General features: G+C 58.0%; 1 protein-coding gene across 3 annotated transcripts in view; it reads left to right on the top strand.

The window, feature by feature from the left end:
* Positions 1–14592, top strand: part of ZC3H7B (zinc finger CCCH-type containing 7B) — a 39608-nt gene that overhangs the window by 17218 nt on the left and 7798 nt on the right. The window contains exons 7-16 of one of the 3 annotated variants that reach the window (XM_053919619.2): positions 604–660; positions 5899–5941; positions 6564–6757; positions 7089–7410; positions 8293–8351; positions 9076–9238; positions 10528–10689; positions 11466–11671; positions 12167–12267; positions 13208–13389. In XM_053919619.2, the coding sequence (XP_053775594.1) occupies positions 604–660; positions 5899–5941; positions 6564–6757; positions 7089–7410; positions 8293–8351; positions 9076–9238; positions 10528–10689; positions 11466–11671; positions 12167–12267; positions 13208–13389 (1489 nt within the window). The remainder of the gene's footprint in view (positions 1–603; positions 661–5898; positions 5942–6563; positions 6758–7088; positions 7411–8292; positions 8352–9075; positions 9239–10527; positions 10690–11465; positions 11672–12166; positions 12268–13207; positions 13390–14592) is intronic. The other 2 variants (XM_053919621.1, XM_053919620.1) reach the window with 2 other exon arrangements.

The following is a 14592-nucleotide window of genomic DNA, read 5'->3' on the forward strand; positions in this document are numbered from 1 at the left end:
TCACCTTAAACACCAGCTGTTACAACCCGCTCCCTCCCCTGCCCCGGATGACTTCAGCACCCCAGAGATGGCCTCAGTCGACAGTGGTGTCCTTCAGCCTTATGTCCTCGCTTAACCCCTGTGTGGTGACGCATATTTGAAATGTTGGTATCTGTTTGGTTCGCTCAAATCCATGTAGGTTCTATGGCACCTACTGTGTGCCAGGAAGCTGCACGTAGAAAGGGTATAGTTCTGGAGTCTCTGGTGACCTTGAGCAAGTCAGTTCTCTCTCCACCTTCATTTCTGCACCTGGGACATGGGGTAATCATGCCCACCTCAGAGGGTCCCTGGGAGGACCACAGTGAGCGAGTGACATGGCAGTGCCTGCACACAGTGGGAGTGTGTGCTTGAATTCCTCTGTTCAGGTCAGGGTTGCAGGAAGAAAACACCCTAAGGTGACCCAGAGAGAGTGCAGGTGACTCCTGGTGGCCTGGGGCAGGGAGCCTTGGAGGGCACCATGGACCCCGGCCGCCTGTTGGGCCCCCTCTGCTGCCCTGGCTGATGGGACCCGGAGCATCTCTCCAGGATCTTCATCTCTTCCCACCTCTCTCCAATCTCTGGCAGGAATTGGAAACCTTTTCTCTACTCAGTAACGGCACTGCAGCTGGTGTGGCAGATCAGGTAGGATGGGGCCAGGACCCCAAGCCTCCCTCCTCCCCACCTCAAGGAATAACCTGTTGTGGTTCATCCATCATGAGAGCTTTGACTTCACTCTGGGGTGTAAATGACCTCAGGCAGCGGGCTCAGGGGCAGCAGACTGAATGGTTGGGCTCCACCTATCCTCGTCCTCACTGCTACAAGCCAGGCATCTGCTCTGGGAAGAGGGGGTGACTGACAGCCTGGGCCTGAGTCATGCTCGTGAGGACAGCTCTGGAACGCACAACTCTCCACCTCCCAAGAGGTGCCTCCTGTGACCACAGAGGCAAAGTGTGGGGACAGGCTGTGGTTGCTGGTGGTGGGAATGGTCACTGCAGGGGCAGCCTATGGACCCCTGAGAAAGGAAACAAAGGCAGGAGGGAGGATGGGGATGAGGAAGTAGAAAGGAGGGTGATTGGGGCCAGACCTCCCCGGCCATGTTCTGGGGTGGCGGCCGGGCTTAGCACGTCTCCCCCGCCACTCACCACACAGGAACTGCTGCGTGGACTTGGAGCCTTCTTGAAAGATGAGGAACAGGCTATAAGAGTACAGATGGAGCCCATGTCCTGCCTGCTCATTATATGGAAGGGGAGATTGAGGCACAGGGTGGGCAAGGGACTTGGCCAGTGTCACACAGCAAGGCAGCAGCAGGCCTGCCCCACTCCAGGGTGTTACAGCTCTTTCATTCATTCACTCATCACATCTGAGGGAATCCCTTCTAGGCCCTGGGCTGGCTGCTGGGCCAGAGCTCAGGCATGTCTTGGCCCTTGGGGACCTCTCAGGCTGCAAGGGAGGCAGATGTGATCTCATCTGGTTTGTAACCAGAAATTATTAGCCTCGCATGTACTGAGTGTTCAAAAAATAATAATAAGGGAATGTCTTAGTCTGTTGGGGCTGCTACAGCAAAATGCCATAGGATGGGTGATATACAGATAGCAACAATTGTCTCGGTTCCGGAGACTGAGATGTGCAAGAACAAGGGGCTGGCAGATCCGTGTCTAGTGGAGATCCACTTCCGGGTTTATAGTTGGCACCTTCTAGTTGTAACTTTAGAGGGCAGAAGGGACAAGGGATCTCAGTGGGGTCTCTAGTACCGTTCACGAGGACCCCACTCTCACGATCTAATCACCTCCCAAAAGCCTCTTCTAATACTATTATCACTTTGGGGGGTAGCTTCCAACATATGAATGGGGGGGGGATAACCTTTACACCATAGCAGTGAATGAATGAATGATGAATGAGCAGTCCCAAATAATGTTACAACAGTGCCTCAAGGGAGGTACTGCGTCTCCCCTGTGACAAAGGGGAAACAGGCACTGAGAAGTTTGGTGACTTGTCTGGATTTATCCAGTATGTGGCAGGCACTGAGCTTGGGGCTGTGTACATGGTGAACCAGATAAGTATGGTTCCTGCCCTCAAAGCGCTCCCAGGCCAGGGCAGATGGGCACTAGCCCCATCGTTTCTGGTTACAAACCATGATGAGACCTATAAATGCAGAGTGTGGGGAGCCACGGGCCATTGGAAATGGAAGGCCTGATTTAGACTGGCATCAGTGACCTTTAAACTCAGACCTGAAGGTTAAGGAATAGGCAGGGCAGGATGTGCAGGCAGCATTCCAGACAGAGGAGTAGGCAGTGCAAAGGCCCTGAGGCTGGGAAGAGCTCAGAATGTGGGAGGGACCAAGTGGAGGGGAGCCAGGGTTCCAGTGGGGCTGGAACAGTAGCTAGAAGCCAGACCACCTTGTCCCTGGTGAGGAGCTGAAAGTTGGGAAGGTATTGATTCTGTCCATCCAGAAGATAATTACTAAATGCTATATGCCCAGCATATAACTGATCTAGGCTCTTGGGGTAAAGCAGAGAAACAGTCAAAGAGCCCCACCCTCATAGAACTTGCAGACTAATTGGGGAAGATAAAAAAATGGGGCTCGGGAGCTCTGGGGCTATTGGGAGGGGGCTGCAGATTTAAACAGTGAGCAGGGAAGGCCTTAGTGAGAAGGAGACACTTGAGCATAGACCTAAAGGAGACGAGGGATAAACCTTAAGGGGGGTTGGGGGATGAGGCAAAGGGAACAGCTAGCGCAAAAGCCCTGAGGCAGGAGTGCCCAGTGTGTGAGAACAGCCAGGAGGCCAGAGGGGCTGGAGAGGACTATGCAAGGCTCCTCTTTCGTCCTACCAGAGGTGATGGAGAGGGAGGGAGTTATTCAGACAGATCTTATCCAGAGTTCCTGGATCTCAGGGGCTCCTACCTCATCCCTGGAGCCCTTTTTTCTGTGGCTAGTGGCACGATTGCACATTAGCAGGCAACTCTTGGGTGACCGTAGCTGGTATGTGATGGGCCATCCCTGTTCCTTCTCTTCCTACAGCGACTGCCCTGGTTCAGACCACATCCCACTTTTCCAAGTCTTGTCTGGCCTCCCTTTCTTGTTGCCCCAACACCGTCCAGAACCCCCCTACCTGTTCCCCCAGGGCGGCTGCACGGTGAGCTCCAGCAGCCAGGCCTCACAGGTCTCTCCTCACTTAGGAACCCTCAGTGGTTAGTGAAGTGTCTGTGTTAAAGTAATATGATTAATCAACATCTGGATACTATAGCCTGGCGTTCAGGCCCCTCCACCGTCTGGTTCCCACCTCCCTCTCCACTCTCACCGCCTCCGGTGGACATGCTGGATGGCACGTGTGCGTGCATGTCCTCCGCTTTGCAAGCAGCTCATTTGAGAGCAGGGACTCTGGGCTCCTCTGTTCTTTGCCTCTGCATGGCACCACTTTGGAGTCAGGAGGGCTTGGCCTTTGCTCACTGGTGGCATGACCGAGAGGAAATTGTGTCATCTGTCTAAGCTGTGGGAACCCTCTGTAAAATGGAGACAGTTGTGCTCAGTCCCCAGGGTGGTTCATGAATGAAATGAGAGGAGGCCTGGGAAGCCAGCTGTTGGTGCCTGGGCGGGGTTGGTGTTCACTCACCGTCCCTTTCCAGCCCAGCTCTCTCACAGGTCTCTTCTAGGAGCCTGGGACGAGGGGCCTGCCTCCAGGGTCCTTGCAGTCCAGTGAGTGAGCGTGCGGTATAGTAGCACCTGGTCATAGCAAGCAGTGTTGCACTGGGAGGGCACAGCTGATGCTCAAAAGATGTTTGTTGAATGACTGAATGGCCATGGCCAAAGGGCCACAGCAAATGTGGGTGGAATGCCCAGCTACCAGAGGGCCAGCCTTCCGTGTCCATTGAGTCTGGAGCCAGGGGACCACAGATGGTGCCATGCGTGGCACTGGGCACCTAGTCCCTGCCGAACCACTCACCCACCCATGCAGCTTTGCTGGGGCCCCCACCACATGCACACAGGCCAGGGCTGGTCACAGGGATGGGCATCTGTGAGAAGGCCAAGCAGGGTGGGCTCCACGGTGGAGAAGATGAGGTCAGATCCTGCCTCAGTGCCCCAGAATGGGGCCGCATGCACACACACAGCCAGACCCCCAACCTTCTCTGGAAGCTGTACGCACTCACTGGATGTGAGCCTGGGCTGCTGGGTTGGGTCTCTGGCCCAGGCGTCGGTTCACTTAGCCAGTCAGTCATTCCACGTGTGTACCTAGTGCTGGAGACTACACGCCTGTGCCCACAGGGGGCTTCTTAGGACCCTGGAGTCAGGCAGGCCCGGCAGGCATGGTCTGTGTGCCAGAGCTGTGTCCCTTGGCAGTGTGGGGAGTGAGATGCAAGGAGGGCTGTGCGTCCAAGTTACAGATGGAGCCCAAGGCAGCGATGGTTGAGAGGCTGTCATGGAGTCAGCTTGGCAGGACTCAGGCAGGCAGAGAGGAGGCAACAGGGGCACAGCTGGAGCAAAGGCCGAGAGGCAGGAGAGGGAAATCCAAGTTTTCCCCCTGGGGTTCAGAAGAATCTGGGCCCTGCACCTTGGTGTTTGGGTTCAGGTCTTGAGTGCACCCCTTTATGTGAGGTGGCCCCTCCACTTCTCGGAGAGGTGCTGCTTCCTGCCATCTTGTGGTGGCTGTAGGATTCCAGTGGGTCCTACAGGAACCCTCCCAGCACAGCGCCTGCCAGAGAGGAGGGGAGAGGCTCCAGAGACCTTTGTTGCTAAGTGAGTGTCACCATCTGGAAACAGGCAGGGAGAGTCGCACCTAGAGAGGTGGGCTGGAGCAAGGTAGTGGGCAGGGGACTGTGAACGTGACTTTGTCCTGTGGGGTCTGGGAACCATGGTGGCACTGAGCAAATATCTTATATGCTCACTGTGAGCATCGCAGCTCTCTGATGCAGCGAGACAGCCTCCTCCGTGCAGCTTGTCTGTGAGGGCCCAGCGTGCCCTGGGAGCCTCAACGGCACGTGTCAGCTGTGTGCCTGCGGGCGGCTCTGTGCACAGGGATGGGGTCAAGGAAGGCTCCCAAGTCAGACAGCCCTTCTGACTTGGGAGTGGCAGCTTCTCCTCTGTTCTGCGGGATACCTGGAAGGGCACTGGGCCAAGGGCTGAACTAGACTGGGTGTGAAGTGCAGGCCCAGCCCTGGCATGAGGCAGTGTTAATCTTGTTGCTATTTCTGCTGCTGCTGAGCCACAGGACGGCATGGTCAGCGGGGGGAAGGGGATCCGGTGCCCCTGCTGCCCTCTGTAGGAGCACAGAGGAGATGGGGTCCCACAGGACCTCGCCGGGGAAGGGGGGCTTCAGCTGGAGTGTGTGGGACTCACAGAAGGGGAGGATGGGCCAGGTTCGAGGAATGACGGGCTGAAGCCCAGAGGTGGAAACGAGCCACGCATGTCCACAGGGATGGAGTGCAGAGGCTGGGGACCGAGAACACCCAGGTCACCCAGTCCAGTTCCTGAGAGCTTGGGTTTAAAATTTTGTTACTTGTTTATTGAACACATAAAGCAGTTCCTGTATGTGAGGCGGTGCTCTTATCCCTGTACAGATGTCAAATTATTTCCTCCTTGTAACAGGCCTAGGAGGTGGGTGACTGTCGTCCTCACTTTGTGTATCAGGGTACAGGCCCGATGGGTGAGGAAGTTGGCAAGGCCAAGAGCAAGCTCTGCTCGGCCTTCCCTCGGCAGTGGGACCCTATCTGGACTGATTCCGCCTGGGGCTGGAGCTGGAGAAGGGGACTGGCTGGGAGTGGCACATTGGTGCCTTCTCCACTGTGCTGTTCAGTCCCCTGGGCCCAGGTGACTTCCCGGGTGCTGGGCACCGTGGCCTTCCCAGCCTGCGTCTGCCTGACCCACTGTGTCCTTTCTCTCCACAGGGCACTTCCAATGGATGGGGGTCCATAGATGACATCGAAACAGGTAGTGTCCCTCATGCGAGGGGACGGGGTGGAGATGGGGCACTGGGAGGGGATTGGCCCCGGCCAGAGCCCTGCAGACACAAGCTCCTGAGGGCTCCCTTCCCTGGGGACTGCCTGAAGCATGAAGGCAAATAGAGTGGGTTCGGGAAGACTCCCACAGGGAAGGGAGAGCACCGCCCAGCCTCGGAGGGCAGGCAGGGGCTGCCCCCCAGTAGGGCAGTGCTGGTCCCGTGTCTTCCACCACAGCTCCCCCGCCCCACAACTGGGTGCCACCCCTCTCAAAGTCCTCTCCCCTGTTTTTCTCACTGGTTTCCAGGAAAGTACTTTAAAAGTGTCCCTTAGAGAGGGCACTGCTTACCCTAGAGGCAGGATATTCAGACTCTGAGCCAGGCCCATCAGGGACATATGGTGGGACTGAAGGACCCTCTCCCACTCCTCGGTGGCCTTCCTTCCTCACCGAGCCCCTGCCAATGGGGGCAGGCCAGCGGGGCAGGCAGGGTTCTGAGCAGGAGCTGAGGAAGAAGGGACAGTGTTGGACAAGGACCCCAAGGCCCTGGGACAACTCCCCTCTCCCACCAAGCAGCAGCCCTTGCAGCTACTGAGTCCCCCTCCCCCCTCCACAGACTGCTATGTGGACCTTCGAGGCTCCCCAGCAACCCTCCCCTCCACGCCTACGATGCCCCTGTTCCCTCACGTTCTGGATCTGCTGGCCCCCCTGGACAGCAGCAGCAGGGCCCTCCCCAGCACCGAGGGCCTGGACGACTTCTCCGATGGGGATGTCCTTGGTCCTGAGCTGGACTCCCTTCTGGACTCCCTGGTGAGCCCTGCCGCAGCCCTCCTGCTCTCCTGACCCCTCTCTCACCCGGGACCCCATCACGTTCGTCTTCACAACCCAGGACAGGTGGAGGGAAGGCCCGGTCTCCATGTCACAAGTGGGGAAACTGAGGCTTTGCCAGGGGGGTGGGGCAGCTTGGGATAGAAAAGTGAAGCTGCAGAATGCACAGCCAGAAGGGGCAGTAAAGATTTCTGGTTCACCCCATGGAGCAGGCTGGGGCTGAGGTGCAGAGTGTTGGCTGCACCCAGTGCCCAACGTGCCCAGGTCCGGGCCCTCGAGTTCTCTTCTGACCCCTCTGTTGTCCACCTTGCAGTCTCTGGTCCAAGGTGGCCTGCCTGGCAGCGCTGTGCCCAGCGAGCTGCCCCAGCTGATACCCGTGTTCCCGGGCGGGACTCCTCTGCTGCCACCTGTGGTGGGTGGTTCTATCCCCGTCTCCAGCCCACTGCCCCCTGCCTCCTTTGGCCTCGTCATGGACCCCTCCAAGAAGCTGGCTGCCTCTGTGCTGGATGCCCTCGACCCCCCAGGCTCCACACTGGACTCCCTGGACCTGCTGCCGTACTCAGAGACGCGGCTGGACGCCTTGGACAGCTTTGGGTCGACCCGGGGCTCCCTGGACAAGACCAGCTCCTTCATGGGTGAGGCCTGGGTGGGCATAGTCACCCTGCACCCCTTGACGGTTTGCAAAGTGCCATTGCAGCTCCAGTCTCTGGAGAGCAGAGCCGGGGTTACAATTGTCTTTCCTAAGTCCAGGTCCTTTCACCTCATCACCGTCCAGGGCCATGTCTTCTGAGATGCTGTGTCTCCTGCAGCTCTCAGCACGGTGTGGGGCTGGCGTCTTGTTTAGTCTCGGACAGCAGAGCTGCTGTAATCTAGGACCCAGACTTGCGGTCTGGTGGGATTGCACAGGGATGATCCTGAGGCTGGGGGAAGGGGTGCAAGGCCATGGGCACCTTTAGCACCACTCTGAGCTGGATGCCAGGGACCCAGAGAGGAAACAGGCCCGCCCAGGCCTTTATGGGACTGGCTTTCCACAGCCAGACCTGGCACAGAGAACTCACAGCTGAGGGGAGTTCACGGGGCTGCTGGAGCACAGAGGGGCTTCACTTAGCCTTGGGGCCCAGGGAGGCTTCCAGGAGGGGGTGACAGTGCCTCCTGAAGGAGGTCATCTCAGCAGGCCTGCATGACGGGGGCACTTCTCCCAAGGCAGATGAGCGGAGTAGGAGGGAGGGTGGGCTGGGGGCTGGCAAGACCTAAGCTGGTCTCAGAGGACCTGGGAGCCAAGTTGAGTTGCTTTGGCTTTCTCCTGGGGTCAGTGGGGTGCCAAAGGTATAAGCGCTGGTGGACACTCTTAGCCTGGGATGCTCCACTTTCCTGGTAGTTAGGGGATTAACCTGAATAGGAGAAGACATGTAGCCTGGGAGGTTTCTTCAGGTTAGAAATATGGAGGAAAGGTCCTTGGAGGACCCTTCACACCCTCCAGAGCCGGGCGGTGACCCCTGTGTTTTCTCTTTGCCCAGAGGACACCAACTCACAGGACCATCGTCCCCCAAGTGGCTCTCAGAAACCAGCCCCTTCGGTGAGTGACTTTTGGCGAGGATTGGTGACCAGGCATCCCATGTCCTCCCGGGGGTAGAGGGCAAGTGGTTGGGGTCCAGAGTGAGGGTGAGCCCTCTGCCAGGGACAAAGGGCTGCCTCCCCCAGAGAGGGGCCCCTCAGAGCCGACGGGCCAGAGATGGTCTCTCCTAGACTTCCCAGCTGAGCTGTGTGCTGGGAGGGTGGGCAAAGGGCACTGGGGTGTGACAGAAGAGGACATCAAGGCTCAGAGGGACTAGGTAACTTCCCCGGGATTGGTAAACAGCCCTGGTTTTGGGACTCAGCTGGGTTCTGGGTGTAGGAGAGCACTTGACCAGGAGTTAGGCAGCCTGAACTCAAACCTCGGCCTGGACACTAGCTGGGTGGACCCAGCGAAGTCACCTAACCTCTCCTAGTCTCACCTTCTTCCCCATCTGTTGATGCTCTGGGGACTTGGAAAACAGAGGTTGGGGGACAGCACGTGCATTTGGGGCCACTCCTACTTCTCCACTTTCATGTTGGGCTTTTACTCAAGTAAAGGTTCTAGGCCAAGGTCACTGTTACCGTGTATCCCCACTATGCTGGTTCAGTCCTGATGTTCTGGATTCTGGGATCTTGTTACAAGGAGCTCCCCAGCTGGGAGGGTAGAGGAAGAAAGAGGGTCTTGGTCTACAGTTCTGCTCTTGGGTGGTGTGGGAGGGTCATAGAGCCCCCACTCTGGTGCCCAGGCTGGCCCTGGTAGCTCCAGCTGTCGTCCAGTACCCGAGATGGCCAACTTCCCCTTGTCACAGCCAGAGCCCTCCATGCCCAACACCGCCTTGCTCATCAAGAACCCATTGGCTGCCACCCATGAGTTCAAGCAGGCCTGCCAGCTCTGCTACCCCAAAACAGGTAAGGTTGCACCTTCATACTCTTCCCCTCTGCCCAGGGCTGCTGGGAATTTCAGGAGTGCAGAATCCCGGGGTGACAGACTCCTCGTGCAGCAGTCAGAGAGGAGTGTGGGAACAGGAGCCCCGCAGGGGTTTCGAGCAGGCAGGGATATGATATGGGAGTTGGGGGCTTTCAGAAGGGCTGGAAGGGAGGGGCCGCTGCTGGCACTGCTGGTGAGTATCATGGCCACCCTGTAGCCCAGAAACTGGCACCTGGCTGCGGAATGCGGATTCTGGCGGCTACTGCAAACACACCTCTGCCAGAGGAAGTGCAGCAGCCTGCCCCTCTCTCCATGCCCCACCCTCAAGTGCATCTCCCTGGGTGAATTCAAACCTTGCCCTGCACCCAGGTGGCCGAGGAGTTTAGAAAAGGTATTTCCTCAGCTCCTAGCCCCCAAATCCAAGGGAGATGGTAGAAGCAGTTCAGAATAGATGCCCAAGGTTGGTAGATAGTTTTCAGCATGCCTAGAATCTCAGAATTCTAGACTCTGAAGACTCAGGGTTAAAAATCCTAGCAGTCTAGAATTCTCCATCTCAAGTGCATTGGAGTTCACAAGACCTTAGAGGCCATCCAGTTGCTGTCATCCACCCTTGCACGACCTCCCCCATACGTCCCCCACATACATGTCACCCCTGAGAGTCACCCCACCAGAGCGCCCATGCACCTCTGGGGATGGACAGCGGAATGCCATGGCTGTGGATGGCTGTGCCCATGAGGAAGTTTTCCCTTGACTGCCTCCCTGGTCCACGTGCCCGTTGCTTCCAGCACTAAGGAAGCCAGCTAAGGTCCCAGGAGCCGGTACACCCCTGGCGCTGCAGCCAGATCACATGAGGTCCCCCCAAGGGCCATTTCCTCTTGGTCTCTTTAAGGAGACTGGGCCACTCCATTGTCTGGTGGGGGGAGGCCCTTGGTCAGCAGATTTGAGAGGACCAAGAAGAGAAAAAGGAGCAGGGGAGGGTGGATGTATTCGTGCGATGCCCTTCAGGCAGGAAAACAAAAGGGAGGGCGTTGTGGAGGTCTGCTCTCTGCCAGGCTCTGTCTTTTGATTCGTTCTAGGGAAACCCTGACACATTCAGGCTCCCTCAGCCAGGCCCCAGAGAGCCTAGGGCAGGGGAGGTTGTGGCGGGAGGCCCAGGTGAAGGAGGTCAGTTTTTAGGCATGGGAGTCACTTCCCACTGCTTAGGCCCATCAGCCATCACCCGCCAGTTCTGCTTCCAGAATGACAGTCCCTGTCCACGCTGTACCCACAGGCCCCCGGGCAGGCGACTATACCTACCGCGAGGGCCTGGAGCATAAGTGCAAGCGAGACACCCTGCTCGGCCGGCTACGGAGCTCCGAGGACCAGACCTGGAAGCGGGTCCGGCCCCGGCCCACCAAGACCAGCTTTGTGGGCTCCTACTACCTGTGCAAAGGTGGGTGGCCCACGGCAGGGGCATCTCCTCTTATGCCAGGCTGATGCTCTGCTCATCACAGGTAGATAGAGGTAGAGAGAGCAGGTGTGGTCCATCAAGGATGAATCCCACATCGCGACGAACATTTCCCACTCGGGCCAGCTGTGCAGACAGGTGGAATGTTCAGGGTGTTACCATCGAGCTGGTGGCCTGTGCTCTCGAGTGTGAGGGTCAGACAGTTCATGGAGAGCTAGCAAAGCATTTAGGATGGGCACATAGTAAGGGATTGATAAATCTTACCTTTTAAAAATTATTCTGTCGTCATTGCCCTCACTTCCGCCTCATGTCAGTTTGGTTGAAACATAACAGACAGTTGTCATGTACCTTACACGCTTCTGTTCTTCAACCAAGCACCTCTGCGGCCTACAGAGCAGTCTGTGGCGGTCACAGTACTGTTCAGTGCTTTATGTTGTCACCTTTTGTGCCCACTGTCGTGCATCCTCACTACTCCGGGCTGAGGGGCCCAGTGATAGCTGAACTTTGCAGATGAGGATGCAAATCCCCACCCCCTGCCCACTCAGGTATAGAGCAGAGAGGGGGCCTGGCTTGGGAAGGGCTGTCCCTGAGCTCTGCCATGCCCTCTCCCCCCCCAAGTGCCCGCCACACCAGGTGTCGGACATGAGCCCAAGCCCTGAGGGGGGGTGCTGGCCTCCCTGGGCCACGGTGGTGGTGGTTGTGGGGGTGCTGCGGGCTGCCATCCCGCCTGGCAGAACGTGTGTCCTGTTGCCTCTTTGCAGACATGATTAACAAGCAGGACTGTAAGTACGGGGATAACTGCACCTTCGCCTACCATCAGGAGGAGATCGACGTGTGGACCGAGGAGCGGAAGGGCACCCTCAACCGCGACCTGCTCTTTGACCCGCTGGGGGGCATCAAGCGCGGCAGCCTCACCATCGCCAAGCTCCTTAAGGAGCACCAGGGCATCTTCACTTTCCTCTGCGAGGTACCTGCCTGCCCACCCCACCCACCTGCTGCCTCCACAGTCAATGGCACAGACAGGGCTGGGGAGGGGACTCCCTGGCATACTCCATCCATCATGGAATGTCAGCCCTGGAATCTGAGGACTTTGGAGGCCTGACGCTAGAATCAGTAGGTCCTTGGACTGTTAGAAAGTTCTGCTCAGAGGCTGCTATCACGCCAAAGCCCTGGTCCTCTCTAGCCGCCTCATGGTGTGGAGGTGGAGACACGCTCCGAGACGTGGAGTATGCCCCGCCCTGGGCATGACACAATGATTCCCCAACCCAATGAGGGGTGGGAGCAAAGAGAGCCGAGGCCCTGGTTACCTGTCAGAGCCAGAGAGCGAAGGGCCAGAGACCCTGGGACACCCTTCCTCATTCCCCAGACTCAGGTATTCAGGGCAGGTCTCGTAGGGACCCATCTGTCCACCCCCTACCCCGGGTGGCCATGCCAGGTCCCAGCCCACCCCTTTCCTGGGCAGATCTGCTTTGACAGTAAACCCCGGATCATCAGCAAAGGCACGAAGGACTCTCCATCGGTCTGCTCCAACCTGGCTGCCAAGCATAGCTTCTATAACAACAAGTGAGTGGGACCCGCAGCCCAGCCCAGGGGTGGGGGCACATGGAGAGGGCCCCTGGGGCAGCTCAGATGCGGGGATAGCAGCTGAGGCCAGAGGGTGGATGGAGAATGTCGAGGCCAGGGGCAGAAGTTGGGACTTAGATCTAGCATCCACCTGGAAAGGACAGACAGAACCACCCTTCTTGAGCATCTGCGCCCCAAGCACCCTCTTGGGTATCGTAAAGGTCCCTGTAGTCCTGTGAGGACAGAGTTACTGCCTGTTGTACAGGTGAGGACGCTGAGGCTTGGAGGTAAGGACTTCCTCATCGGGCAAGTGGGAGGCCACATCTCTGACCCCTGTCTGGTGCCCTCCACTCTCTTGACATCATTGTTGGACGGTGAGTGGGAGGGGCTGGGTGAATCAATCACCCACCTTTGCTCCCACTGATGCCCTTGGCTCTACCTCAGTGGAGATGATAAAGCCCAGGCCCTGGAGTCAGACAGACCTGGGTCCAAGTCCCAGCCTGGTCAGTGGCCTACTCTATGTCCTCTGGCCACTGTGACCCTTGGTACATACAGTTGATCATCCCAAGTCTCCTAAGGTTGCTGAGAGGGTAATTAAAATTCCTGGCCCGGAGGAGCTGCTCCATTATTGTCCCTCAGTGCAGGACCAGCTCTGGACCATCGGCTGGGGATCCTGAGGGAAATGCCTCTTCTCCCACTCGCAGGCACTCCCTCCTGCCAGCCTCAAGTCGCACATGGGAGCTGGTGCCCTGCTCCTGCAGGCAGCCCCATCTTTAGCTTGCCCCAGGTTGAGACTGGGAGAGGGGTGCACAGCTGGGACCATACCCTGGGGCTGTCCGAGTATAGGACCCCCACCAGGCTTGCTGGCTCTAGGGGAAGTGGCCCCACCAGGAATGGGGGCTGCAGACTGCATTGTGCCCCCTCACCTGCTGCCCTCCAGGTGCCTGGTGCACATCGTCCGCTCCACCTCCCTCAAGTACTCCAAGATCCGCCAGTTCCAGGAGCACTTCCAGTTCGACGTGTGCCGCCATGAGGTGCGCTACGGCTGCCTGCGGGAAGACAGCTGCCACTTTGCCCACAGCTTCATCGAGCTCAAAGTCTGGCTGCTGCAGCAGTACTCAGGTAAGGGCTGCCCAGTGGCAGTTGGTGGGGGATCGGGGTGGTCACTTAGGCCCGCCTCTGCAGGAGCCGGTGCCTCCTAAACATCACGAAGGCCCTGCTCTCAGAGAGGGTGCTGGGTTTCTCCCTCTCCAGGCACTGCTAGGGGTGGGTGGGGCGGGCAGGCAGAGGCCAGCAGAGCCAGGCTCCTGCTCCCTCGGCTCCCTGGATGGTCGTCAGGAGGTCATGCCCCTCACTGAGCCTCTGGGAAATGGCGATCATCATCTGTGTCAGAGTTGAGGAGATTTAAAGTGGTTCACTCACTGATTCACTCACTCACTCACTCATCTAACCCAGACTCACGGAGCCCCTGCTCTGTGTCAGGGACTGAGCAAGAGCCAGGGAGGCCCTTGCTGTCAGGGGACCGGCATGTGTGAGTGAGGGCAGGGCAGGCAGTGTGACAAGTGGGCATTGCGTCTGTTCTCCCCACTCCAAGGGTTTGACCAGAGCAGCTGGGAGGATGGCGTTGCCATGTTCTGCGGAGGGGAGGCTGTAGGAGGAGCCGATGCGGGGGTCACATCCGGGCCTGGTGTGGGATGTGGGCAGTTCTAGCTGCCTGTTGGACTTCAAGTGGAGACATTGAGCAGACAGCTGGATGTGGGTACCTGGAAGCTGATAGGAGAGGTCTGGGCTGGACATACACATTTGGGAATCGTCAGCAAGAAAATGGATGTCAGGCGCAGTGGCTGGGCCAGAGCTAATTAATGGCTGATGATGAGTGGCCACCATGGAGCAGCATCCATAGGACAAGGTCAAAAGCGAAATCAGTTCTGCAAAAGGGACTAGAAGGCTGGCTGGGGTGTGGGTAGGAGGGGTGGTTGGCAGGCAACTTCGTGGAAGAGGCTCCGAGCTGTAGCCCTGCGGGCAGGCTCAGTGTCAACAGTGAGAGTGGGTGGGTCTGGGGCCCCAGGCTCGGGCACATACACTGTGCTGACTGGCAGTAAAGAGATGTGGCCCCTCAGCTGGTGAACGGGGCCGGGCCAGGCACGGAGCCCTAAGAACTAGAGGGCTAGAGGCTGCCCCACAAGGGTCAGTCTTGAGGCCCCACTGAGTGAAACGGGAGTCAAGGAAGGGTGCTGAGCAGCTGGCCCAAGAGGCAGGGACAGTGGCATAGGATCGTGGAGTTACCATGCCACACTGCAGAGCCAGCATATTTCTCCTGCATTT

The sequence above is a fragment of the Desmodus rotundus genome, chromosome 3 (genome assembly GCF_022682495.2).
Source record: "Desmodus rotundus isolate HL8 chromosome 3, HLdesRot8A.1, whole genome shotgun sequence".
Taxonomy (NCBI): Eukaryota; Metazoa; Chordata; class Mammalia; order Chiroptera; family Phyllostomidae; genus Desmodus; species Desmodus rotundus.